Genomic DNA, 26,826 nt, shown 5'->3' with positions numbered 1-26,826 from the left:
CCGGATTCTGCAGCAAATCCAGCCCATAGCATGCTGTGGTAAATTGAGATTTCCTGCCCACGAGCGAAAATCGATTGCGATTTTCCACTCTCGGAAGAAAACAATCGCAGCATGCTGCAATTTTGTGAAGTCAATGGAAGCCGTCCGTCCTGCAGCCATTCTGCAATCATCATTGGAGAATGGTCACGGAACCGATGATGCGGCATCCTCTGTACTGCACTGCACATGTGCGCCGACGTGTCTGCTGGCACATCAGCAGCAGAGGAGAAGACGGCGGACTGGTAAGCTGTGGTCACCAGCCAGTCACTGGGTCGAACTCAGCTGCGGGAATCCCGCATGCGGGGTCTGACTCACCCGTGTGCAGGAGGCCTAATACTACAGGCATATTTTACTAGCATTAGTTCAGAAGTATATCCATAGTATTGTGCATTACATGTGAACTTAGAGCAGTGATTCTCAACCAGGGTGCGGCGACACCAAGCGCCAATTAGCCATTCCATTCACCAGGAAAATTCCTGGTGGGCCAGTCACGTCCTGTGGCCGCCAGCAACTACCGCTCCAGTAGCGGCTGCTACAGACACCCCCCTAAGCCTCCAGTTTACAAGGTGGCCGGGTGAGGATATAAAGTAAAAATTGTGTACTCACCTCCTTTGCTTTTCCTCTGGTCCGGACTGGTCTTTTCTGACTCCCAGTTGCATGGACATGTAGTATATGACTGCTGTGGCCAGTTGGACACAACGATCACGTGTGTCCATGCAACCTGGAAGTCTGGAAGGACTGAAGTGGAAGGTAGGACCACTGGAGAGGAGCAGCTTGGACAGAAGAAGAGGTGAGTAGATACAGTATAAGAGGGACTGGGGGAACACCATTACTGATGGGAGCAGTAAGGGGAAGCATTATTCCTGATGAAGGCATCACAAGGGAGCATTATTACTGCTTGGGCCACTAAGAGAGCGAGGTATTACTGTAGGAGTCACTGGAATAACGGAGGTAAAATCATAGATGGTGATAAGCTAAGCGGCTAGCCATGCCCCCTGATTACACCCCCATTTTGGTAGGGGTTACATGTGTCTTTTTGATAAGACTTCTCAGGATTCATTTGGGGCAAACACCATCCATTGTTTTAACCTTTGCTACAGTATAGTAGCCTGACAACTCCTGGCATTTATGGTTGTATGTGTTCTACAGCCTAGGTTTTGACTCTGTGGTGCATCATAAATACTAGGCCTGACATGCTACAAATGATATTACAATGTATGTCAGCAGTATTTCAACTGTTTTTGGCTCTATATACTTTGTTTTCTATTGGCCAAATTCTGATCCATATGTGCGCAATAGAAAATATTAGCAAGACGAAGGCAAAAAATGGAAAAAAGAAAGTCATAGAGAATTTAAAAACAACTGCAGTGAAAAATACAGCCATAGATATCTGGATTTACATTAGCTCCGTATTACGGTCTGCAATATGCTGATTAGAGATGAGCGAGTATACTCGGTAAAGGCAATTGCTCGAGCGAGTATTGCCTTTACCGAGTACGTGCCCGCTCGAGATGAAACGTTCGGGTGCTAGCGGTGGGCAGGGAGCTGCGGGGGAGAGCGGAGCGGAACGGAGGGGAGATCTCTCCCCCCCCCCCCCCCCCGCTCACTCCTGATGACAGACGCTACTCACCGCTCCCCCGCGCAGCTCATCTTTAATACTGATCCAATATGGAGCTAAAATGTACTCAGCTGAAATTGGTCATAATAGCGTACAGGGGGTGAACAAAAATATGGAAACCCCATATGAAATGCATGCCTTAAATTACATGGGATTATAAATCATATTTCAGTAAAACATGCAGAGACCGATTATAAGTGGATGTAATATAACACAGATGCTGCCAGGCATAAGTGAACATCTACCCAAGCAACAAGGTTCCATTAGTCAGGGGTTACTTTTACCAGCTGGCTCCCAAAACCACCAGAGCAGGGCAAGAGGTGAAGTAAATACAAATTTGTCGGGAAAGCTCTCAGCCAAGCAGGGGTCAAAAGGGCAGCTCAGTGCTAATGATTAAAATCCCATGCATTTTGTATGGTGTTTCCATATTATTTTCCACCCCATGTATATTCTTTTAACCTGATGTCCACAGAGGTAAAATTGCCAATTTTCTTTATCTGCTCTGTAGTAAAACTGACTTCACATCATCATACTATTTTCATTACTATACAAATTGGGATGCTACGATGACCGACATGATATTTCAGAGCCCTGAGATTCCGTCTATTGTTTCTAGTAACATTAGACAGTCTTGCGAATGCCACAGCAGCCATGTTGCTAGCCACGACCCCCTGTTGAGTTGAAAAAACAGCCATTAAAAAACGGCTATATTTTATGTAAATGTATGCAACTGTTTTTCTCATGCCAAAAATGTACCCAGAGAAATCCACACTGTTGGGAGTAGTGATTAACATTAATTTGTACGCAATTAGCATGGTGTCTATAAACCAGAGGAAGTTGGGTTTTGTAATTATTAGTGACGCTGTGGTTTTACACAGCTGGTATTCAGGACACGACTGATCTCATCGCACAAGAATGGAAAATAAAATGGGAATTACATAACATTACATACAGTATAGAGATGATAATGACATACAGATAGAGCAGTTCACGTATCGTTGATGAAAACTTCATTCTTCACTCATCTATAATTAAAATTCAGTTGTTGTCCTTTTCGTGGCTCCATGTCAAACACATCTAGTCATATCAGTTCCGGATCTGTTGCCTTGTCTTAACATTTCTGGTCAGGATTAGGATATTTGGTCATTTTTCAAAATATAGGTTGGAAATGTTGGTCGTAGCCAGTGGTGTTCTATGAAACTTCTGAGCCCCACCATAAAATATATAAAAAGGCCCGCAACTGTGTCTCGATTTTAACGGTCAAATGAGACGGAGAGATCTCTTAGGCCCCATCAGAGCCCGGGTGAGTCTGGACTGCAAGCTATATACTGCCCCAGGCACCTTAGACACAACATGATACTCAGTGCGGTCTTTAGGTTGATTGTGAATGGCCGCATGGTTAAGGTATCTTTACGTGGGACAACTCAGCCGAATAATCACTCAAAAGAGAGAATTCAGACAGTAGTTGTTCGGGGTAAACTTGTCCACCGACAGGGTGATGAGCGATAAGTCACTAGTTGTTTTGTTTCAGCCTTCCAAAAAAATAGTTGATGATTGATCAAAAGTAGTCTGGAGTAAAAGTCAAAGTCGTTAGCATTTGAACAACTTGCAAACAAATTTGCATGGAGATCCCCTCTATAGATGATATCTCTGCAAACAGCTAATGAACAATCATTGCTTTGTGTAAAAGCAAATGAACGACTGTTGTTTGTACACTAAACAACTGTATCTGAACTATAGTTGCTAAACATATAGGTACCTTAAAGGGGTTGTCCGGTTGTAAGCGATTGATGGCCTATCCTCAGGTTAGGTCATCAATAGTAGATCGGTGGGGGTCTTCCACCCAGGATTCCCACTGTTGAGTTGTTCTCTGGTCTGATATGATTGTGCATCAATCTGATTTCTGCAGAAAGCAGACAGCTCCGTTCCCACTGCAGTAATCAGGCTTGGTATTGCAGGCCAAGTTCCCATTCACTTCAATACCTGCAATGCCAAGCCTGGTCACTACAGTAAAGCTATGTGCTTCCTGCAGAAATCAGCTTAGTGCCCAAATAAACCGATTGGCAGGGCTCCCTGGCGATAGAGCTCCACCAATCTATTATTAATAATGACCTATCCTAAGGATAGACCATCAATAGCTTAAAACTGGACAACCCCTTTAAGACAGCTGCTTACCTGCAAAATTGCCTTTAAAAGGGACCCGTCATGTTTGTTATGCTGTCCTCACTGTGGGCAGCACAAAGTAGTGTCAGACTGAATGTAACCGTCATATGATGGAACCAAATGGACCGCATTGACTATAATGGGGTCCGTTCAGTTCCTGGCTGACATTTTGCCAGATTTGAGTGGATGGAATAAAGCTCCATTTTGTCCCGTTTTTTAATGGAAATCGGCTATGAAAGTTCTAAACAGAACCTCCAATGCTCATGTGAGCAAACCTTAATTTGCACCAAAAACAATGCACTTTTTTTTTTACGACCTCTCTTAGCCACTGTTTCTAGAAATAATGACTTAGATGCTTTTTATGTGCAGTACTGCACTTTTTGGCTCAATTTGCTACGTAAATTTCCCCCACTCTGTTAGGATACATTTACCCGGGAGAACTATCATTCACATATTTGCTGGAAATAGTCGCTACGGTGAGTTGTTAGAGTATGAACAACCATTGTTCTTATGCTTATGTACACAGCAATTATTGTACATGTTTGTGGTGTCTGAAGCAAACACCTTTCTGCAAGATTTATTGGCTAGTCATTGAAAGACAAATTATTGCCTGTTTACACTAGCCGATAATGAACCAGCAACTATTTTTAGGTGAGCTGTAATTAAACGACTAGCAACTAATGAGCGAATTATCACTTGTCACCCCGTTGGTATTTAAATGCAACAACCAATTGAGCGATAGTTTGAATAATAGTTGTTTTGTGTAAAGCCACCCTTAGGTAATCCCTAGTAGTGCAGAGGAAATGGGAAACTGCCCCAAACTTTTGGTGCACTACTCTCAAAAGTTTGTTTCCTAGTGCTCAGTGACCAAAGCATAAATCAGCGGGAATTATTTTTATACTAATATATGTCCATATAGTATAGTGCTGCATATAAGTCATCACACTATACAATATGCAATAAGAGGACTGTATAGAATAAACTGCATGTGAGATAAATGATTGAATTTGTCACTACAGACAGCCTGGTGCCGGGAGGTGACCATGTGTTACATGGTTAGAACTGTTTCCTATGTGATCAGTTAGGAAACACAAGAAGATATTGTCTCAGTGTGGCTTCCAGCCAAGGATTCCCCATCCATGCAAAACTAATGAATCAGCTGCTATTATCCAGCATCACCAAGCTCACATCTTATCTTTCATTATCTCACGTCTTCATCCTCATTGCTATACTCCCTGACGACTTACCTGGTAATCAGAGCAATGGGCAGTCATGCAACATTTACAAAATGCGGTAACCATATAGGCCATTTGTCAAAGGCATTTCCAGCTGCCGACATTTAATACTAAAACAGCAGCTTTAGGCTTTCCTGCCATACAAGTCATATCTGTCTTGCAGAAGGATATGGCCATTTCCATTTTAATTCAAACTTCATACAATGCCATGTCGTTGTGTATGATTTGTATGGACATGCATTAAAAATTCATTCATCCGGTATGAAAAGTTAGAGAAGAAAAAAAAAAACCCCGTTCATGTGCAACTATGCTGCATAGCAGCGCGCACAGTTGTGTATAAGTCCATGTGTTTTTGTCCTAAATTTTAGTGCAGGATTTCCGGCGTCTTTAAGTCCATAAGGCTGGGTTCACACGGAGCGGATTTGCCGTGGAAATTCCGTGCGGAAATTCGCCGTGGCAAATCCCCATGCGGCCGCTAATCCCTGAGATTTCTGAGAAATCTCGTCCACACGGGACGGCAAATCCGCTGCGGCTAATCCGGCAGAAACCGCTGCTGCGGCGCGGCTTTGCAGACCGCAGCATGTCCATTCTTTTTTTCTTTCCGCTGTGGCCGCACTCTCCTCTATGGGAGCGCCGGACGCAGCGTAAGAGCGAGCGGCCGGGCCGCTTCAAAGCCGCCGTGGGTTTTTCAGCGGCGGTTCTCCCGGCGGAAATCTCACGGTTTTTGCTGCGGCCAAACCGCGGGATTTGCGTCGGGAATCCGCCCCGTGGGAACCCAGCCTTAAGGCGCCTTCACGCCTTGGCCAGATTTCTGCAGAGGATTTTGCTGTGCAGATTCTACAGTATTTACAATACAAACCAAGTGGAGGAGATTTCTAGAAATTCCTTCACATGGTGGGGAAATTTCCCGTAATGCATTTGCAGCGTTTTTAAAAAACGCTGCAGATTCTAATTCCACCGCATGTCTATTTATGCCACAGATACAAGGATCCTGCAGACAAATATATATACACTCGCAAGAGCATGACGTGATTGCGCAGTTAAGAGAGCGCTATCACGAGCTTTTGTTCACGTATCCACGCATTCTACTGTATTTTTTTATCCTGCTGGGCCCGTTCCCATCAGCACGGGACACAAATGCTCCATAATTGAAGCCTAATTAGTCCCAAGTGCTATCGATTTAACAACACGAAATCGCACAGTTCAGTGCGTGATTTAGTGCGGACGGTGTACGAATTTGCCCCTCCTCATACACTCCTATGGTGCATAGGGTGTGCAAATGCGCACAAAAATAGAACGTCATGTATATTTTCGCAGGTGTTAAAATATTGTGCAAACCCAATCGGTTCTATTGTCAGCTATTTGTGCAAGCTATTTTGCGAGCGTGAAAAGGCGCATATGTCTTTCCATTTTGTAAAGCGTTTCAACATTTTACATATTTAGCCCCTTTAGGCTGGGTTCGCACAGGGCGAATTTGCCGCGGAAATTCCATCCGGAACTTCGCTGTGGCAAATCCGCATGCGGCCGCTAATCCCGGGATTAGCCGGCCATGTATACGAGATTTGTGAAAAATCTCGCCCACACAGGACGGCCAATCCGTCGGGGCAAAGCTGGCAGAAGCCGGCGCTGCAGCGCGGCTCCCCCAGCCGCAGCGTGTCAATTTTTTTTTTCTGTTGCGGCTGAGCTCTCCTCTGTGGGAGCACCGGCTGCAATGTAAAAGCGTTCTGCTAAGCCACTCCAAAACCCACGAGTTTTCAGGCGGGATTCCACCGTGTGAGAACCCAGCCTTAGGGAATTTTACATGGGTGAGCACGATATGAGTCTGTGAAACTCGGCCTGATATCGGGCTGGGGAATGTGTGATTTTCCCGTGGATGCGAGGTGCTTTTGGCTCAAATGTTTTTGTGGCAAGTGTTTCTCATTGTATTCAATGGGAAACCTAGCATTGCTTCGCACTCGCGCGCACCTCGCAAACCGTGCAATGTTTTTGACAGTCCGATTGAAAACAATGGGCTTGGCGTTCCGAGAGAACATGGTGCGGTTTTTTTTTCACGCACTTTAATGCGGGAAAAAGTCACTCATGTACGTGACCCCATTCAAAAGAATAGGGTTCATATTCATGTGAGATTTGTGCATCTCGCAATGCGCAAATCTTGTGCGTTTTTCTCGTCCATGTAAAAGCGGCCAAAGGGTTTATTTAACAATACAGACCCAAGTGATGATCAGATTTTAAAGTGACCCTGTTGTCAGGAGCTCAGAATTAATATGTGAGGGCTTATTCAGATGATCATATGCGTAAATACGCTTGCCTCGGCACAACATATTTGCTGTATATAGGCTGTTTTGCATACGTATTGAGGCATAGTACTGTACTTTTTTGCACGTAGAGTTCACCTGTTCCCACCTTAAATTTAAAGGCTATTTAGCCTTATGAAGTCCAGATATGTTCCGTTTTTCATGGAATTGGTTAGTGCATTGCGCATTTGTGCACGTATTTGTGTACCTCCCATAGACTTCTATGGAGGCCTTGCTGTGCAATAGACAGAAAGATCGAGCAGGTTACTGGATATGTTTTACGGGCGTAAAAATGTGCGCGAATACAGCAGTCTGAAGAAGCCTTAAAGTGATAGTCCTGACCTTAAAGGGGTTGTCCCGCGAAAGCAAGTGGGGGTATACACTTCTGTATGGCCATATTAATGCACTTTGTAATGTACATTGTGCATTAATTATGAGCCATGCAGAAGTTATTCACTTACCTGTTCCGTTGCTAGCGCCCCCGTCTCCATGGTGCCATCTAATTTTCAGCGTCTAATCGCCCGATTAGACGCGCTTGTGCAGTCCGGTCTTCTCCCTTCCGAATGGGGCGTCTCGTGCCGGAGAGCTGCTCCTTGTAGCTCCGCCCCGTCACGTGTGCCGATTCCAGCCAATCAGGAGGCTGGAATCGGCAATGGAGCGCACAGAGCCCACGGTGCACCATGGGAGAAGACCCGTGGTGCATCGTGGGTGAAGATCCCGGCGGCCATCTTACTAAGGTAAGTAAGAAGTCGCGGGAGCGCGGGGATTCGGGTAAGTACTGGACGTTTTTTTTTTTTTACCCCTGCATCGGGTTTGTCTCGCGCCGAACGGGGGGGCTATTGAAAAAAAAAAAAACCCGTTTCGGCGCGGGACAACCCCTTTAACCCGCCTCGTAGAGGCTGCATCCTTCCGCCAGGAACACCTGACGTTGTCGTCATCTCTTTCACCCAGGTCTGATCTTCTCTACCACCTTCTCTCCAACTTTCATCTTACGCTAAGTGGTTTACTGCAACATTATACTATGCAGCAATATAGCTGAACTCTAGATGACACCTCTCTTCTACATACCGAGTCTCGATTCAGTAGTCCATATACCCCCCCGAGGCCCTAAGGTGAAGTCAGCTATGAATAATATTTTTTTTTTCATAACTCAACTTGAACTTGCATTTTTATTAAAATTGTTAGACGTCGATCAGAAGCCCGGGGAAACCTCCTCTCCCAATGATTTGTACAAATTTGTAATCCTTTTAATGCTTTGAAGCAACAAAAAAAATGACTTAATAGGGTCATGAATTAAAGAGTTTATAGTATTTGAGCTAATACCCAATGGGGGTGCAGGTCCCAAAACTCAAGAATCATCAGGGGAAATGATCCATTCATGTATTGTATTTACTTCATTGGATATAGATTCCTAGTTATGCAGAAGGGGATTGACACAGATTCCCTATACATACTGCACATTACATAGGATGTGTTATTTATTACACAGGTGTTGGATATTAATGGTCTATTATTAACCCTTCTTCTCTTTACAGGTTTTATATCCAATCAGAATTTAATGATGCAAGATCAGCCAAGTATGACTTTTACATCAGGATCTTTAGACAGCGAGGGTTCTCCCATACACCAAACAGATGAGGCCATACAGGATCAGACGGGATCACTGACATCTTGCTTATCCTTGGTAAGTAGAAATTAAATCAGGAGTGTGGTTGTGATCTAAAAAGGAAAAAAAAAATTTTTTTTTTTGTAATGCCTATGATTGTTCACTATCTTAGTTGGAAATCTGAAGTATAGTGATAAGCAAACTTTTCAAAAGTTTGGTTCTGTTGGTTCCCTTTAGGAAAAAGTTGGGTTCAATCCAAATTAGTTCGAACAGAGCCGAAAGTTTACCAAAAGCAGCACATGCTCCCGATTCCCTGTCGGTGCCAGCAGCACAGTGACAATCTAGGCATATAGACAAATAAGCCTTAGTAAATAGGGTCATAATAATGCTACTTAACACACATTGATTTGATAAATGAGGCAACTATGTTCAGAAAATTGGTTGGAAAGCACCAATCTTTACATGCCATCGATATTTTATTCTGTCACAGTTCAAAAGTGTAATTGGATGTTGAAGTTTTTTAACCCCTAAAGAAATCCCAAAGGAGTCATTAGCAAAGCTATAACTAGCAAGCAGAAAATGCAATACATCTTCCTAGACCTGTTATAGCACTTAGTGGTACAGTACAAAGGAAACACATGGGAAGCTCCAGTATTTTTGAAGATCACCATTTGCTTACTGTGCCATCTGATACCATTACCAGACTTTACATTGTAAATGGGGATCCTATATAGTTGAGGTTGTTGTATACAGAGAAAAGCGAACCCAATAGGAAATGTGATGTGACCGACCAGGGTGGGCCCATTCGCTCTAAGTGCCTATAACAGCCACATGGTCTTCCTCCATGGAACATATTGCCTTGGCCAAACTCTTCGAGTACCAGGTGAACTATGCATTAAATAAGTTACAATACAACCTGCTCCACCCTTGATTCCTCAATAGACATATCACGAAAAAGTCAAATTGTCTCCATATACATTAGATCCTATACATGGCCAGATTAAAGGGGTTGTCCCACGAAACAAAGTTGGGGTATACACTTCTGTATGGCCATATTAATGCACTTTGTAATATACATCGTGCATTAAATATGAGCCATACAGAAGTTATTCACTTACCTGTTCCATTGCTGGCGTCCCCGTCTCCATGGTGCCGTCTAATTTTCAGCGTCTAATCGCCCGATTAGACGCGCTTGCGCAGTCCGGTCCTCTCCGTGTTGAATGGGGCTGCTCATGCTGGAGAGCGCTCCTCGTAGCTCCGCCCCATCACGTGTGCCAATTCCAGCCAATCAGGAGGCTGGAATCGGCAATGGACCGCACAGAAGACCTGCGGTCCACCGAGGGTGAAGATCCCGGCGGCCATTTTCGCAAGGTAAGTAAGAAGACACCGGAGCGCGGGGATTCGGGTAAGTACTATCCGTTTGTTTTTTTCAACACATGCATCGGGTTTGTCTCGCGCCGAACGGGGGGGCTATGGAAAAAAAAAAAAACGTTTTGGCGCGGGACAACCCCTTTAAGTGACTTGATTTCACCAGCTTCCACGGTTGATCTTTACAGTTGACACACAACAGATCTGTAACAGGCACACTACTACCCTACCTTTGTCTGGTTTCACGTCTGCATTGGAACCTCCAGCAGGAGGTTATGTCACAGATCTGGCTGAACTACTGGAAGAAAAAGCACTGCATACAGTGTATTTTCTTCCATACTAAAGCCAGGCAGCTGAGCGGAAAGCAGGTCGACTTCATTACAGTCAATGGGGTCTACCCAGCGCTGTTGGGTTCCGTCAACCGTTCGGCTGAGGGGATTCCCCTTCCCTGCTCCCTGAGTGAAGCAAGAAAGCAGAATCCCTGCCTCAGATGTGAAACCACTCTTAAATGCCTAAATTAGGCAAGGCTTAGCAATATAGGACTGGCTGATGAACTGGAATGCATATTTTCAGTGATTTCAAGGTTGAAGCACAGTACATACACTGCCTTAGGCGCCGGTTGGCTGAGAGATGACCTGCACATCCAGGAATATGTGGTAGTTTCATTTTGCAGGTGAAGTTAGATCAATCAACTATATATTGCCAGTACGATCTTATAATGACCCCAGAGATACATAACTACATACATACATACAACATAACTGTCATTTAGTATACAAGGTAAGGCAACCCAGATTACAATTTAAGGAATGCAGCGTTTCTTGGGGGTAGAAACCAAAGCACTTGTAGCAATTTACAAATAAAAGTGCAGTATTTACAAACACAGTAATGTACATACCCTGTTTCCCTGAAAGTAAGACATACTCTGAAAATAAGACATAGCATGATTTTCCAGAATTTTTGGTATGCAAAATGATTTTTCAGGCTTTTTGAGGATGCTTGAAATATAAGCCCTTCTCCAAAATTAAGCCCTGCTAACAGTTAATTTAAAAAGTCAATTTAAATAGTGTCCAGGCAGCTATACATGTAAAAAAGTTAAAGCTTTTTGAACAAAAATTAATATAAGACACTGTCTTATTTTCGGGGAAACACGGTAGTATAAAGTATTACCGACAGGGAGGTAGTGCAACTTACTAGCAACTGTAAGCGGGACAGCAAATTAGTGTACTTGTCCATTTACCGTATGCATGTACATATGCAAATTGATATCTTGTAGATACAAATGAGACACTCTAAACTATTCTGCTACTTGCACACGCTTATGTATGTACTGTAGACACAGCATTGTTGTGAAACGGGCTATTTGGCAGAGGAAGGTAGATTACTTGGCCTTAGGGCATAATGTGACGGCTGAAGGCTATGTACACAGTTACTGTATGAAGTCTGCAGTAGATACACAACTAGTATTGATCAGATGCATGTACTGCTTGTTTGCCTCCATTTATTTCTGTTATACAAGAATTTCCCTTACAGGCAATAGATTTTAACTTTAAAACTAAAGATAAGCGTTGTTTGCAGAATGAATTATGCTTTTTGGAGCGCTATCGGTGTATTTTACTGTACTGTTTGCATCCGTAAGGCACCGATTGAAATGGCTGGTTAGTCCTAATGCGTTCCAGATGTGTTCTTTTCCAGATGTGTTCTTTTCCATATGCAATTATGCAGTGTTTCGTGCATGTCCTTGCGTATTGCGCACACATTTGCATTTTCCCCATTGACTTCTGTGGGGGCCTTTGGTTCACAAATTCCCAGAAAAATAGAATATGTTCTATTTTTTTTTTTTACCTGGCCGAAATGTGCAAATCCGAAAATGAGAACGATCCCATTGAAATCAATGGGTTTTATTCTTTGCATACTGTAAGCGCAAATATGTGCCTTGTGAAACTGGCCGAAAACATAAAGACACGCGTGGCTCTTACGCATCTCGGCACCTCGGTGTACCTAAGCAGAAATGTACATCACATCCTATCTGGCGTTCATTTCTGGTATAATGTATGCCAGTTTTCGGTGTAAGTTATACAGAAATGACTCAGTCTGGGTGCAAATTTGCTGAAATTCCCACTTGCGCAAAAATGTGCAATTTTTTAATGCCAGAAACTGACTTAATATGCGTTTTTATGTTTTTTTTTCGTCCGCGCTATAAATTTGCATGAATGGACGATTTTCCATGATCACGGACAGAGATAATTAGCGTTTTCACGTCCTTTCACATGACGGTGAGCGTAGTCTTTAGCGAAAAAATACGTCGCACCCTGGAAAACCCTCGCTCAGCATAAATCCTCGGGATGCCTTCAAATGCCTAAATAGAGGCACCTGTAAGCTGTTCGCAGCGTTACACGCTGCTAAGATGCCTCCCCTTCCCTTTTTTTTCCAGCTCTCGTAGGCGTCTATGGGAGCCGTCACCATATATCAGTCAAAAGATAGTTCCAGAAATATCTTTTTACCCACCGTATATTCGCCGCCACCGTATTTTGGCCACCTATGTTCCATTTTTATAGTGCAACGTTTTTACACTCTGTATATTTGCCCATGTGAACGAATGCATTGGAAACCAATGCCTCAGATGGTCAAGTATATCGGTTGGCCGTAAAAAGCTTTATGTAGAGTACCATGCAATTTATTGCAATTTATGTCATTATACATGTGCAATGGGTGGTTTTTAATTAGATCATATTAATCATAAAACTTTGCTAAAACACTCATGTTTCTTGGCCGTTTCAGGACAATTATGGTGGAAACACACATGACTCTAACAGTCAGACTGAAAGAAAAAGCTCCGATTCATCCATGAGCCCTGACCAGTCCTTGTCACCCCAAGACCAAATTGCTATGAGATTTTCAGGAAAAGTCTCCCCAAGAGGTGAATACAGAAGGTACAGCTGTGATGACCACACAGAAACTAGTTTTGGAAAATTTATCAAAGAGAAAACCCAGTTTCATCCTTACAAGAGACAATTCGGTGACGTTTTTCCAGATAGTCTCCATTCAATGTCGCTTGGGGAGAAACCTTTCAAAAGCATGGATGGAATAGACAACTTTGAAAATGTGTGTGGTCCAACCTGTCCCGAAGATAATGAGTCATTTGCCACACACATTCCTGATATAGCTGGTGAAACATCATGGTGTAATTCTATACAGTACAGCAGCCGCCGGGATGAAGGCTCACAGATGATGGTAAGCTTATTATGTTAAAGGGAATGTGCCCTTAAAAAATTACATTGCTTTAAATTACTTTTTTTTAATTAGAAACGTGACAATTAAGTGCACATAATAGACTGACAGTCTCTTTTTTTATGCAGGTCACTTGCTAGCTTTGCTGTATAGACTGGGGCATATGAGCTGAGTCATCTCATTATTATCCCATACACATGCACACTCAGCTCTGGAAAGGGGGAGTTAGTTGCTCTCTCACTCCTCTGAAATTAAAATGAGATAGATGAGACATTCCCTTTAACAGGGAAAATTATGTTAAATGGGTTGTACCAAAATTATAAGTTAACTTGCTGATCAGTGGAGTCTCACCACTGAGAATCCCAAGAGATCTTGGCAATGACGGAATCCTGGGTCCCCCTCTTCTCATCACTGTGGGAATGCCTCTCCCAGCCGCAGTGACATCACATTGAATGAAGTGCTGGCTGAGCATTCACAGTCTGCGCTTCATTCATTTCAATGCAGCTGATGAAAATACCCAAGAATTTGTCAATCAGCTATCTCTGGAAATCTCATTGAAAATGAATGGAGCGGCAGCATGCTTCCATGATCATTGCTCTATTTAACCTCTTCTTCACTATGCGGGGTTGCAGTAAGCGTGCAGTGAGGAGGATGGGAGACATGGGACCTCTGTTCTTGCTATTGGTAGGGGTCTCAGTGGTGAGATGCCCACCAAACTACAAGTTATCCCTTATCCTTTGGATAACTTGGGAATAACTTGTAACTCTGGTACAACCCCGTTAGGCCCCCTGTCCACGGCCATGACGGAATATCGCTAGCGATATTCTGCCGTGGGGGAGCAGGGGGAAGAGCTGTCAGTTCGCTGCAGTGAGCCGATAGGCTCACCGCGGAGAATCGCGGCAAATCGCGGCATGCCATGATTTGAATCCCGCGAGCGGAGAATTGATTCTCCACTTGTGGACAGGGGGCTGCCCTTTCCATAGCGGGTAACGTAATGAACTATCGCCTGTGGACAGGCAGCTTTAATGTGAAGCAATACTGAACTATATTCCTAGAGTTATCTGTTTTAGACATCCTTTCCATATGCCCACATAGAGTGTATAAAGCTAATAGAGGATGTCTTCCAGCGGAGTCCTTTTTCTACTCACTGAAGCGGACTCATATTATATAGACACCCATTGGCTTCAGAGTTAAAAAAAAGTAGTGTCTCCTTTACCAGAAAAAGCAGTTGATGTAAAGGGCTTTAATATGACAATCTGGTGATTTCATACAATAGACCTATCTTATGCTGTCAAATAATATGATTTTTCTTCTCTACATCTTTACTATTTTTGAAGGTGGTTGTCGCTACACTATTGTCTTATAGCCACTGGCTTGGTACTGTGCTGGTAGATCGATGACATTTCTGGTCATTGTGTCAGCATTCTCTGGGGCAAGTATGAAGGGCTTATGCATGGTGGGGAATTGTTTTGCTATACTTTCTGGGGTGTTTTCTTCTAAATCCTGTCCTGTTTGCATGTCTTTATGATTGTGCTACTTTGCACGTGCTATTGGTCTGCATGCTTGCTGTATTTAGTATCGCACGGGTACATACAGTACTAGCAATGCTCTAGTTTCGCTTATGGTAGTAAAAATAAGCCACATACAGAATAACAAAGGGGTAAACATAATATCAGTAAAATGTGACCTGTTGGTAAGGATTGAAATACCTTGTTGAAAGTTTGGAAAACTTGTGATAGCTTATTCTTAGGATAAGTCATCAATTGTAGATCAGTGGAGGTCTGCCTCCCAGGACTCCCACTCATGAGCTGTTCCCCAGGCCAATGTACTAGTACACTGAGCTGCTTCCTGAAGAAAGTAGACAGCTCTGTTCCCACCACAGTGGCAAGGCTTGGTATTACAGTCAAAGTTCTCAATCAAGTGAGTGGCCTGCAATACCAAGACTGGCTATTGTACTGAGAATAGAACTGCCCTCTTCCTGCCAACATCAACTTAGTGCTTGAGCATGCCAGCCCAGTGAGCAGCTAACCAGTGGGGGGCTCGGATAGCAGACCCCTGCCAATCTACTATTGATGGCCTAGCCATAGGATAGGCCATCAATAGTTTACAACTGAGCAACCCCTCTAAAGGAAATATTAAGAAATATTAGAACCCATTTCTTAATGCCTTCTTAAAGATATTATCCCAAGATTTTAACTTATCCCTTGGATAAGGAGATAAGTGTCGCATTGGTAAGAGTCTGACCCCTTAAACTCTCACCAATCAGGAGAATGGGGATTCCATGTATCCAAGCATGCACGCTGCTATTCCAATCATCACCATAGGACTGCAGGAGAGAAGCCAAGTAAGGCACTTTGCAATCTCTGGCAGTCCCATAGATGAGAATGCAATGGAAGCATGCATGCTCCATACAAAGAAGGGGAGATGGAGCTTCATTGTCATGATCAGCGAGGGTCACAGTGCTCAGACCCCCACCAACCAAACACTTATCACCTACACTGTGGGCTTATCTTAAAATCTTGAGATAACCTTATAAGGTCTCATGCACACATACAACCTTATTATGGATCCATGTGGTAGAGATACATAATACAGTGTTCATAGCATTCTGTCTCCATATTACCTTCCCTATGAATCCACAAGAAAAATATGTGGCATGGTCCATTGTATTCTGTACAACCTAGGTATTCTCCCCTAGAAGCATTGATTACAGTGCCTCCATATACTGCAGTACATGGTAAGTGCCAACAAAATGTTGTGTGCTTGGGTCCTTATTAGGATAAGTATTTGAAAACTACATGGCCATTGTACTTTATTTTTTTGGAATTTTCCAAACTTTTTCTTTGTGCTGTCTGCCTTGTGTACCGTATATAGCATGTTCATATTAAACCTATTTAAGAGTTTTGTCTTCCTGTGTCAAAGAACCGATAAAATACACAATATATGTTACATGTATTGCTGCTGCCGTTAACATTATCTTTGCAGTTATTGCATAATACTCTCAAGACTGTGATAACAAATCTATACATAAGAATAATAAATAATAAAGCTAAAATGTGTCATTCTATTCGCAGCTGGGGTCAGAAGTAAAGCTGAAGACACAATCTTTACTCATGAGACAGCAAGAAAAAGAACAAAGGATGTACTGGTCCCAATCCCCAACACAGCAGATCTATTGTGCCCCACAGACATTTCCTCAGGTAAATCCCACATGTAAACTCACCTGACTTTTTGTTAGCTTTGGAAGAAATGCATCCATGTGTACCAGTGAGTGAGCTTTTAGTTATAAAAGAATATGTGTATATATATATATATATATATATATATATATATATATATATATATAGATATATAGATATATATATATATATATATATATATATATATATATATATATATATATATATACACACAAGTGTAAATTATGAATAAACAAATAATTCACAGACGAAAAGACAAAGTCTAGTACTTCAGCACTGAACGGATAGCTAAGAGGCGGTGGGAAAAATTAAAGACTCCTAGCTAAAAAAAAATATTTCTCATCAAAAGGAAATGGCAAAAAAAAATCAATCCGTTACTTAAAGGGATAACCTTTTCCAAAATGCAACTGCCAGGACTCTCCATTCCGGTTCACAAAGAGTAGAGGCTCTTAAGTGGGGACTCACCCCATGACAAAGTTCATATGTCCTAATAGTACATATAAACAATGCTTGTCTTCATGAGACTACCCCTTTAAAACTTTTTTTTTATCTTCACACAGGTATATTTGTGCACTCAATATTCAGAGAATAGAACCCATTGATTTTAATTCACATTTCCTATTTTGCGCAAACATTTTGGTCGCGCTAAGAAAAAAATAGAGCATGTTCTATTTTTCTGCATATTTGCACCCCAAAGGTCCCCATAGAAGTCAATGCGGGTGCGCAAATGCATACACGATATGCAATAAGATGCGTGAAACACTGCATAATTGAGCAAAAAAAAGAACACATCTGAAACTTATTAGCCATTTCATCAGTTCTTGACTCAAAACCATACAAGGTAAAATCAAACCTTTAGGGTGGCTTCACACAAGCGAGTTTTTGTGCATACATAGGTGCGCACCCATGTATGTGCAAAAACACGCGTGAATGCAGGGCCGTGCATTGCGTTCAATGGAGCCCCAGCTGCTGTCGGCGGCTCCATTGAAAGCAATGGTCTGCCGGCACCCCTGAATTGTTTTTCAGGGAAGGGATTTACATATAAGCTCTTCACTGAAAAACAAGAATTTTAGTGTAAAAAAAAAATGTAAATACTTACCTGTTCGCCGCTGCCGTATTTCCTTGGGTATGAAGAACACATCTGTTTCCTTCATCTCTGCGAAGAAAAACACTGACAGATACAGCAAAGGAATTTTTCATCCCTGCAGGGAATAAAGAATTCATATGGTCAGCCAATCACAGACAGCAGCTTCTGATTGTCTGAGCACCTCAGCCAATCACAGGCACCTCTCGCTGAATGAAAGACAGGCGAGAGCTGCCTGTGATTGGCTGATCGCCTCAGCCAATCAGAAGCAGCTCTTTCAGCAGGCGGGGATTTTCAAGCCCCCCCTGCTGAAAGAACTGCTTTAAAGGGCAAGGAACAGCGCAGAGAGAGCCCCGGCAGCTGAAGGGAGGTGAGTATGTTTTGGGTTTTTTTTGTTAACTCCACTTTTCCTTGTTTTTCAGGGAAGGGCTTATATTTAAAGCCTCTCCCTGAAAAACAATTACAGGATGCTGGCAGCTGGATTCCCTACCTCAGCTGTCATCTGTGACAGCTGTGGAAGGGAATTCTTTATTCCCCACAGGGATGAAGAATTCCTTTGCTGCATCTGTCACAAATGTGGCAAGTGCTGCAGCAATTTTTTTTCCTCACAGAGATGAAGGAAACATCTGCCGAATGCAGCAGATGTGTTCTTCATCCCCGCGGGGACATGGCAGCGGCGGACAGGTACCGTAAGTTTTTTTTTTTAATGCTAAAATTCTTGGGTTTTTTTTGTTAACACCACTTTTCTTTGTTTTTCACGGAAGGGCTTATATGTAGAGATGAGCGAACACCAAAATGTTCGGGTGTTCGTTATTCGTAACGAACTTCCCGTGATGCTCGAGGGTTCGTTTCGAACAACGAACCCCATTGAAGTCAATGGGCGACCGGAACATTTTTGTATTTCGCCGATGCTCGCTAAGGTTTTCATGTGTGAAAATCTGGGCAATTCAGGAAAGTGATGGGAATGACACAGTGACGGATAGGGCAGGCGAGGGGCTACATGGTGGGCTGCATCTCAAGTTCACAGGTCCCACTATTAAGCCACAATAGCGGCAAGAGTGCCCCCCCCCCCCCACCACTGTCAGCATAAAGATCGTCCTCCTCTGGCACAGCTGTAACAGCTGTAGCAGAGAAGAACGATGTTTGCCCATTGAATTCAATGGAACCGGCAATACAGCCGACTCCACTGAATGCAATGGGCTGCCGGCGATCGCAGGATGAATGGTCGGAAAGGGGTTAAATATATAACCCCTTTCCTGCAATTCATCCAGAAATGTGTTACACTAAAAATATATACCGGCGTATAAGGCGACCGGGCGTATAAGACGACCCCCCAACTGTCACCTTATACGCCGGTAATACAGTGGAGCAAAGAATAAAAAGCATTACTTACGTTTTTAGATGATCTGCGGCGCTCCTGCAGGCTGTCACTCCCTCCTGGTCCACGGCAGACAAGCTTTCTCCACGAAAGACTTTAAATCCCTGCCTCCAGAAGCACATGTGCCTTCAGCCAATCACAGCCAATGACAATGATGTCATTGAATGGCTGTGATTGGCTGTGTTTCTGGAGGCGGGGATTTCAAGCCTTGAAATCCCCGCCTCCAGAAACACAGCCAATCACAGCCATTCAATGACATCATTGTCATTGGCTGTGATTGGCTGAAGGCACATGTGCTTCTGGAGGCAGGGATTTAAAGTCTTTCGTGGAGAAAGCTTGTCTGCCGTGGACCAGGAGGGAGTGACAGCCTGCAGGAGCGCCGCAGATCATCTAAAAACGTAAGTAATGCTTTTTATTCTTTGCTCCACTGTATTACCGGCGTATAAGGTGACAGTTGGGGGGTCGTCTTATACGCCCGGTCGCCTTATACGCCGGTATATATTTTTAGTGTAACACATTTCTGGATGAATTGCAGGAAAGGGGTTATATATTTAACCCCTTTCCGACCATTCATCCTGCGATCGCCGGCAGCCCATTGCATTCAGTGGAGTCGGCTGTATTGCCGGTTCCATTGAATTCAATGGGCAAACATCGTTCTTCTCTGCTACAGCTGTTACAGCTGTGCCAGAGAAGAAGGATTTGTCTTCTATATGTTCTCAATGGGGTCAGCGCTGCTGCTGCTGGCCCCATTGAGCGCATATAGAATGCATCCATAGCGAGCAGCGGGAGGGGCAGACTTTCATATCAGGCGGACACCTTATCTCCCCAGCCACTCACAGCAGGGGGGTGGTATAGGGCTTAAACGTTGCAGGGGGAAGTTGTAATGCCTTCCCTGTCTTTATATTGGCCAAAAAAAAGCGCTAACGTCTCAGGGAAGAAAGTTTAATTTACCAGAACACCGCATGGTGTTCGTTACGAATAACGAACATCCCGAACACCCTAATATTCGCACGAATAGCAAGCTCGGACGAACGCGTTCGCTCATCTCTACTTATATGTAAAGCCTTTCCCTGAAAAACAATTCAGGGGTGCTAGCAGACCATTGCCTTCAATGGAGCCGCCAGCAGCAGCCGTGGCTCCATTGAAGGTAAGGCGTGCATTCCCTATTGTGCACGGATGTCCTATCTTTTTGCAGGCCCACACCTGTAAAACACGGACATGTGAACACACCATAGGGAATGCATGTGTTGTAATAGCACAAAAACACGCTCATGTGAAGCCACCCTTAAAGCTACCCTCCAGACAGGGGTTCAGTGATAACCCGCTATTTATTTTTTCTCAGATCTTTTTCCTGGGCTGCTTTTTAACACTTGATTTTTTTAGGACAGCCCTGTGATCTGTGACTGTATTTTAGCCACACTGCCTAGTTTGAGATAGTCTGGGATACAAACCCTATCTAATCATTGGTTTAGGTTGCAGATGTGGCAGACACAAATAATGATGAGACAGGGGGTGTGTCTCAGACTACTTCAGATTAGGAATTGAAGTTAAACCATAGTCACAGATCACAGCTCTGTCCTAATAGAGAGTAGCTAAAGGCCCATTTAGACACAACGATTCTCGCTCAAAGATGTCTTTTGTGTGATAACTGTTGCGTCTAAAAGGACAGACATCCTATAGTTTTCATGCACGATTCGTTCCCCGCTCAATTCTAGTTTTCTAGAAATGAGCGACGAACTCTTACCAGTGGTGCAGGCTGTTATCACAGTTGGCAGCGCTGATAAGATTCTTTCAGCTCCTGTCCCGCTGGTACTTCACAGCAGGGCATGAGCTGTAAGCACAGAGAACAATGCAGCTGTTTGCTTATGCAAAACAGCTGTATTGTTTGCCGAGTGATAGAGAAAGTGTCCAGCTCTGCTCTTTAGTAGCTACTTAGCTACTATAGACTATGCAAAGATGATCTCTCAAAACTGTCATTCAAACTGTCGTTTGAGTGATCAGCTATCATTGTAAATGGGGTCTTAAAAGCAGCCAAGCAGTACGATATGAGGAAAAATAAATAGCGGCAGGTCATCATACCCTAGAAGTGCTGACTTAGGCCGCCTGCACACGGCAGAGCCAGATTCCACATGAGTAATAGAATGCAAGTCTTTCTTTGCTTCTAGAATGATATAGAAGTTAAAAAATAAAGTTCCGAATTTTTTTGTTGTTGTTGGATTCATGATGTTAAATGTTACAGCGCCGTATTACATAAATGGCCTCAAAATAGCCAACTAGTAAACCAGTAATACTCCCTAAGTGCTTAGTAAAATATACTTTATTCACTATTTGATGCACTGTACGTTCTGTCTAAGTAAACCAACTATTTACTCTCTGAGTGGTTATTAAAATGTATTCGCTGTAGAATTTTCAAATGTCAGGACATCCTTGTTGGGTGAGGCCGTATTATAATGTATTCTTACTACAAGCTGGGTACATAATAATAACTGCTTATTCACGTGGGTTTTCTCCCAGCCTACCGGCTGTCATCTTGTTCCAGGTACCGTGTTCAGCATTGTAGGTGTCCTGAAGTCAGTATTGCTAAAATCATATTTCATAATTGTGAAGAAGAAAAGGGGCCTCCTCCCTTCTTACAGTCAGGTGCCAGGTTCACTACAGCACGTTGGTATAAGCCGTTGCGAAAATGTAGCAAACAAGAGAATGCCTAAGGCTGGAGCATAACATGGATGAGCTAAAACATGCTCATCTTTTATATTACCAATATCAATCCACCTGCAGACTGGCAGCCTGACAAGCTGTCACTCATGGATCCCCTAGTCTTCCAACCCTAGGGGACATTTCTCAAATACTGTGCTAGATTACCACGTTGCAAGGTGTATCGTGTAAGCTCCGGTACTAAAACCTGCCTGCTGTGAACACGAATATTTAGTATTCATGCAAAAAGAAAATGCAGAAAATCAAGATGATCATTTTTTTAAGCAGGTTACATAACATTTCTGGAAGAAACCTTGATTCAGTTCAGCAAAAGAAAAAAAAATAGCCAACCATTTTCTGGCTAAGAATGGACTATAAGTAGAGATGAGCGAGCATACTCGCTAAGGGCAATTGCTCGAGCGAGCATTGCCCTTAGCGAGTACCTACCCGCTCGAGAGAAAAGGTTCGGCTGTCAGCGTGGATGACAGGTGAGTTGTGGCAGTGAACAGGGGGAACGGGGTGGGGGGAGAGGGAGAGATCTCCCCTCCGTTCCTCCCAGCTCTCCCCCGCCGCTCCCTACCCGCCGCCAGCAGCCGAACCTTTTCTCTCGAGCAGGCAGGTACTCGCTAAGGGCAATGCTTACTCGAGCAATTGCCCTTAGCGAGTATGCTCGCTTATCACTAACTACAAGATAAAGCTTCTCTCAGCCATGAGGTACATTGTACCCACTCCAGGGAAACCCTTGCATCAGTGTCTGGGCCCGCTAGGGCATCCTTCAATGACCCAGTCCAACACTGAGACAGCACAGGTTGGCAATCACTCATTCTCCAACCCAGACAGGCATACAGAGAGGAGAAAAGCAAGCAATACACCTTCCTTTCCTCTCGAGCAAGTACAGATGGGTGGAGCAGCTGGCAGCTGAAGCTGCCTCGCCTACCAGTACTGAACAGTCAAGGAGCCACGGCCCTGGTCCTTTACTTCACCTACTGCCAAAAAAATACATTAGATTTCATAGGAAGGCTGGCAGGAGCAGGTGAAAAAAAATAAATAAAATGTTATATGTTAGGAGCCGGCGTTCGCTCCCATGCAGAATTCCACCCTAAGTAACTGGCCCTCTTGTGCCTAGTGTAAAATACGACCTGGAGCTACTAGCATCCAGTTACTCTCTGTATGGATGTGATCTAACTTCAGTAGGTTAGAATTAAATTATTTATAACCATAGAAGTTATTGCTCAGGTTTTCTAGGCTCCAAAATTGCAAATTTGTCTACTTAAAAGGGCTGTCTGGAGCAAAAAGATTGTTGGCCTTACCTTAAGATGTCCATCAGGGTTTGATCAATGGGGGCCTGACTCTAAGGATCCCCACAAATCAGCAGCATGAGGGGATTGAGGCTCCTTCATATCTCTTGAGGTACAACAGTTTCTACATCTGTGCGGCAACTACATACACTGGCTCACGGAGAAAATGCCACAGTATGAAGAAATGCTTGAAGTGAGATGAAAGTCAACACACAGATGATGATCATCTTTATTTATAATATATTTTGCAGTACTTTACAAATCAAAGGGAACATGATCAGACAAAAATAAGATATCACATACAGTATTAGATCAATAGACGATTCGAACAATAGAAGCGCGGGCCCTTCTCCCAAGATTTTACACTCTATTAGGAAATAAGGGTGACACAAAGGGTATAAGTGCTTGTTCTGTACAATCGTCTAGAAATCCTTTAGATAAATAGGGTATTATATATAAAGTTGTATGAGCCGCTCACCCGCTAATATCTAGATATGTACAGATAGGTGTAAGTTGTGTGGGGGTATGAAGGGGTCGAGTTCCAAGGGGAAATGAAGACAATAGAAAGCAGAAAAAAGTTTTAGCCCCCCTGAGCGGGAATGTAGAAGAGGGGTAGACAGAGAAGAACGAGATGAGGTAGGCTTCCCTGAAAGGATGTGGGGTATGCTTAAAGTGGTTGTCTGGTTTCTGAACAACATTCCCCTTTACCTCCCACCACACTAAAATAAGAGAAGGAAGTGTAGTTACCTGTTCGCTGCTGCCGCGATCCAGCATTGTGGTCACTGCGTTCGTTGTGAGCTAATTAGAGTTCTTCCTTGAACAGAACAGAATGAGTTTTGACAAGATCAGGGATCTCGACCACCACAGAAGTTATCATAGTGTTCGCTTATGTCAGAGGAATCTGTGGACGCACCCGTCTCACTTTTGATTGTGGCGCCATGAGTCACAAAGATGCCACTCTCTACCAAACAGCCTATCTCAGTTTTTCTCACTACCGACATCTTTGGGACATCACCTGGATTCACCAGATCATCCAAAGCAGGGGTCCCCAACTCCAGTCCTCAAGGACCACCAACAGGTCATGTTTTCAGGATATCCTATGGTAAGAACACCTGTGGCAATGTCTGAGGCACTGACAATAATTACATCACCTGTGCAACACTGAGGAAATAGTGAAAACCTTACCTGTTGGCGGTCCCTGAGGACTGGAGTTGGGGAACACTTTCACGCCTTCACAGATCCTAGTTGAGGCAAAAAAACATTACTCTTACAGCTGGTTATTCACACTAATTCCTATGTGTTTTCCAAAATGTGTGTGAAATCAGCTTCATTTCCTCTTCCCATTGCTTTAGATGGGAATCCACACTGTAGCTCATACAGTACGTCAATTTTTGGCTCAGAATCCAAACTGAATTTTCCCATTTACAATCCGTGTTGAAATTCTGCAGGTAAAGCGCAAAGATTTTCTTGAAGTCAGAATGTAATTTTTCTGCCTCAAAAATCAGTCATGTGAACATACTCTAAGTAGTTTTTCCACTGAGGAGTCCAAGAAATCTATTTGAGAAGTCCTGTGGAAACTGTAATGGCAACTATGCTGGTCACTCAGATATACTGGAAACAGAAGCAACTAAATAATAGCTAAATGGTATTTAAAAGCTTTGGACCCTTTTTTTACTTAAATGCATGTATTTTTGGCTAAAAAGCATTTCAGCTGGTCCCCCATGTGAAGAAATAATAAACCAGCTCGTATTTGCCTCTCACCGCTCCCTACAATTCCCCACTGGTGGCTCTGGGTCTCCTCGCTGATATACCTTTACAGGCTGCAGCAGCCTGTCTATAAAATATCACAGACTGCTGCAGCCAATGACAGAGCTGGGTGATTGCAGAATTTTTGTAAAATAGACAGCACCAGATGTCCACCTCTTTGATCGCTCACCACAGGAATGCACCAGAGCACCGAATTACCAGGACAATCCTTCCTAGTCTCAGTACAACTCCAAAAACTCCATCAGTGCCAACATGTCCAGTGGATACTTTATTAAATCCCAACAATGTATAAAAAATGCAGAGTTTCAGTTACTATTAACCTTTTTCAATTATACACACATGGCCAATAAGATTCTTTCAAACGAGACTTGCTGGGCTGTAGACCATTCAATCCACACTGTTCCAGCATCCTCCCATCAGGACCGCCCATGTCCAGCAACTTATATATTATGTATATCTCCAGTTTGAAGTGTCCATAACAGCCAATAGCCTGGAGTATATTCCATGTGCATATATGACATCACTAGACATCCTCATATGATAACATTACCAGATCCACTTCCAATACTGTACTCACATGGCCTATTCGATATGCCTGTGTCCAGGGCATCATGTTGCTATAACAAACCCTATCGCCAGCTCGCAAACTCCCCAGCCCTGGGGTATAAGTGTTTGCAAGCTCTGCATCTCTGTTTTCCAAATTGGGACATACAATCTAATTAATTTCTGATCTGTCATTGGCTGCAGCAGCCTGTGGTGTCCCGTACACAGGCTACTGCAGCCTATAAACAATACGTCAGTGAGGAGACCGAGAGCTGCCAGAGGGGTTATTGAAAGGAGTGGGGAGAACTGAGTATGAGCTGGTTTATTATTTTTTTACAGGGTGACCTGATTTTAGAGATGACATATATCTTGGAAAACTGCTTTGATATATAAAAGCTGTAGAAGTCAAATGGAGCAAAAATGTTAGAGTTTATAGATAGCAGAATGTAGTTCACAATGTAATCTGTCAGTGATCTGACGGCTCAGTCTCCAGCCTCTCTCTCCTACCCTAAAGAACTTTGAAGCTGATTTATGACTCAACTAGAGAGGGTCATTCAGGAGAGCAGTGAGAGGGGCTGAACACTGACCATCAAATATGCCGTCTGATGGATTTCACTATACATGGTATTCTTTAACTAGCTATTTACTTTGATATGGATGCTGCAAATTTTTAAGGAAACCCTATTGCAGAAATGCCTTGCAGCAAAAAAGTACAAAATGTCCCAAAAGCGTTTAACTCATTTACTCCATAGAACTTTGTTTTACTTGAGCTTTAGGGAAAATAAGTTCTTCTGGGCAGTGAGACGTGTGATGAATCCTATTTTTTTGGCATTGTGTATAATACAAAAAATATACAAAGAGGATTCCATTGGCCTATTAGGTTATAAAAATATAGAGATATATCATGGAAATGGGTCTGTTCCTTAGTCCCACAGTCAGTACTGTAGGGAAGTATATATAAAATACAATTTGCTTAAATGTATCCCAATCAAATATAAAAAAATTACCTACTACATGTGTTTGGCAAGACTACATACAAGATCATAAAATGTTCTCACTGATTTCTATTTTAAGGTTTGCATGTGCTATCAAGTCTGGGCATTGTTTCTTTCCATTGAGGATGGCAGTAGGGCATTTTCAATCCAGGGAGACATGTTTTCTGACTAATAACCTAAATGAATCATTATTACATGTTTCAGATTTGTTTGGTATGTTCCTATAAAATAGGGAAAGAGATTATAAAGCTGTTTATGAGTAAAGCATTTTGCACGTCTAAGGGAGATTTAAGTAATTTACTTGTAGGTTGCA

General features: G+C 43.1%; 1 protein-coding gene across 1 annotated transcript in view; it reads left to right on the top strand.

Moving 5' to 3' along the window:
* The window catches only part of FOXN1 (forkhead box N1), a 69,988-nt gene that overhangs the window by 22,483 nt on the left and 20,679 nt on the right, over positions 1 to 26,826 (top strand). Inside the window, exons 3-5 of the mRNA XM_066599602.1 lie at positions 8,885 to 9,033; positions 13,105 to 13,557; positions 16,629 to 16,754. Coding sequence (XP_066455699.1) covers positions 8,885 to 9,033; positions 13,105 to 13,557; positions 16,629 to 16,754 — 728 coding nt within the window. The remainder of the gene's footprint in view (positions 1 to 8,884; positions 9,034 to 13,104; positions 13,558 to 16,628; positions 16,755 to 26,826) is intronic.

This window comes from Eleutherodactylus coqui, chromosome 4 (assembly GCF_035609145.1).
Source record: "Eleutherodactylus coqui strain aEleCoq1 chromosome 4, aEleCoq1.hap1, whole genome shotgun sequence".
Taxonomy (NCBI): domain Eukaryota; kingdom Metazoa; phylum Chordata; class Amphibia; order Anura; family Eleutherodactylidae; genus Eleutherodactylus; species Eleutherodactylus coqui.
Note: the sequence above shows the minus strand (reverse complement) of the source record. Positions and strands in the feature narration are given on the sequence as shown.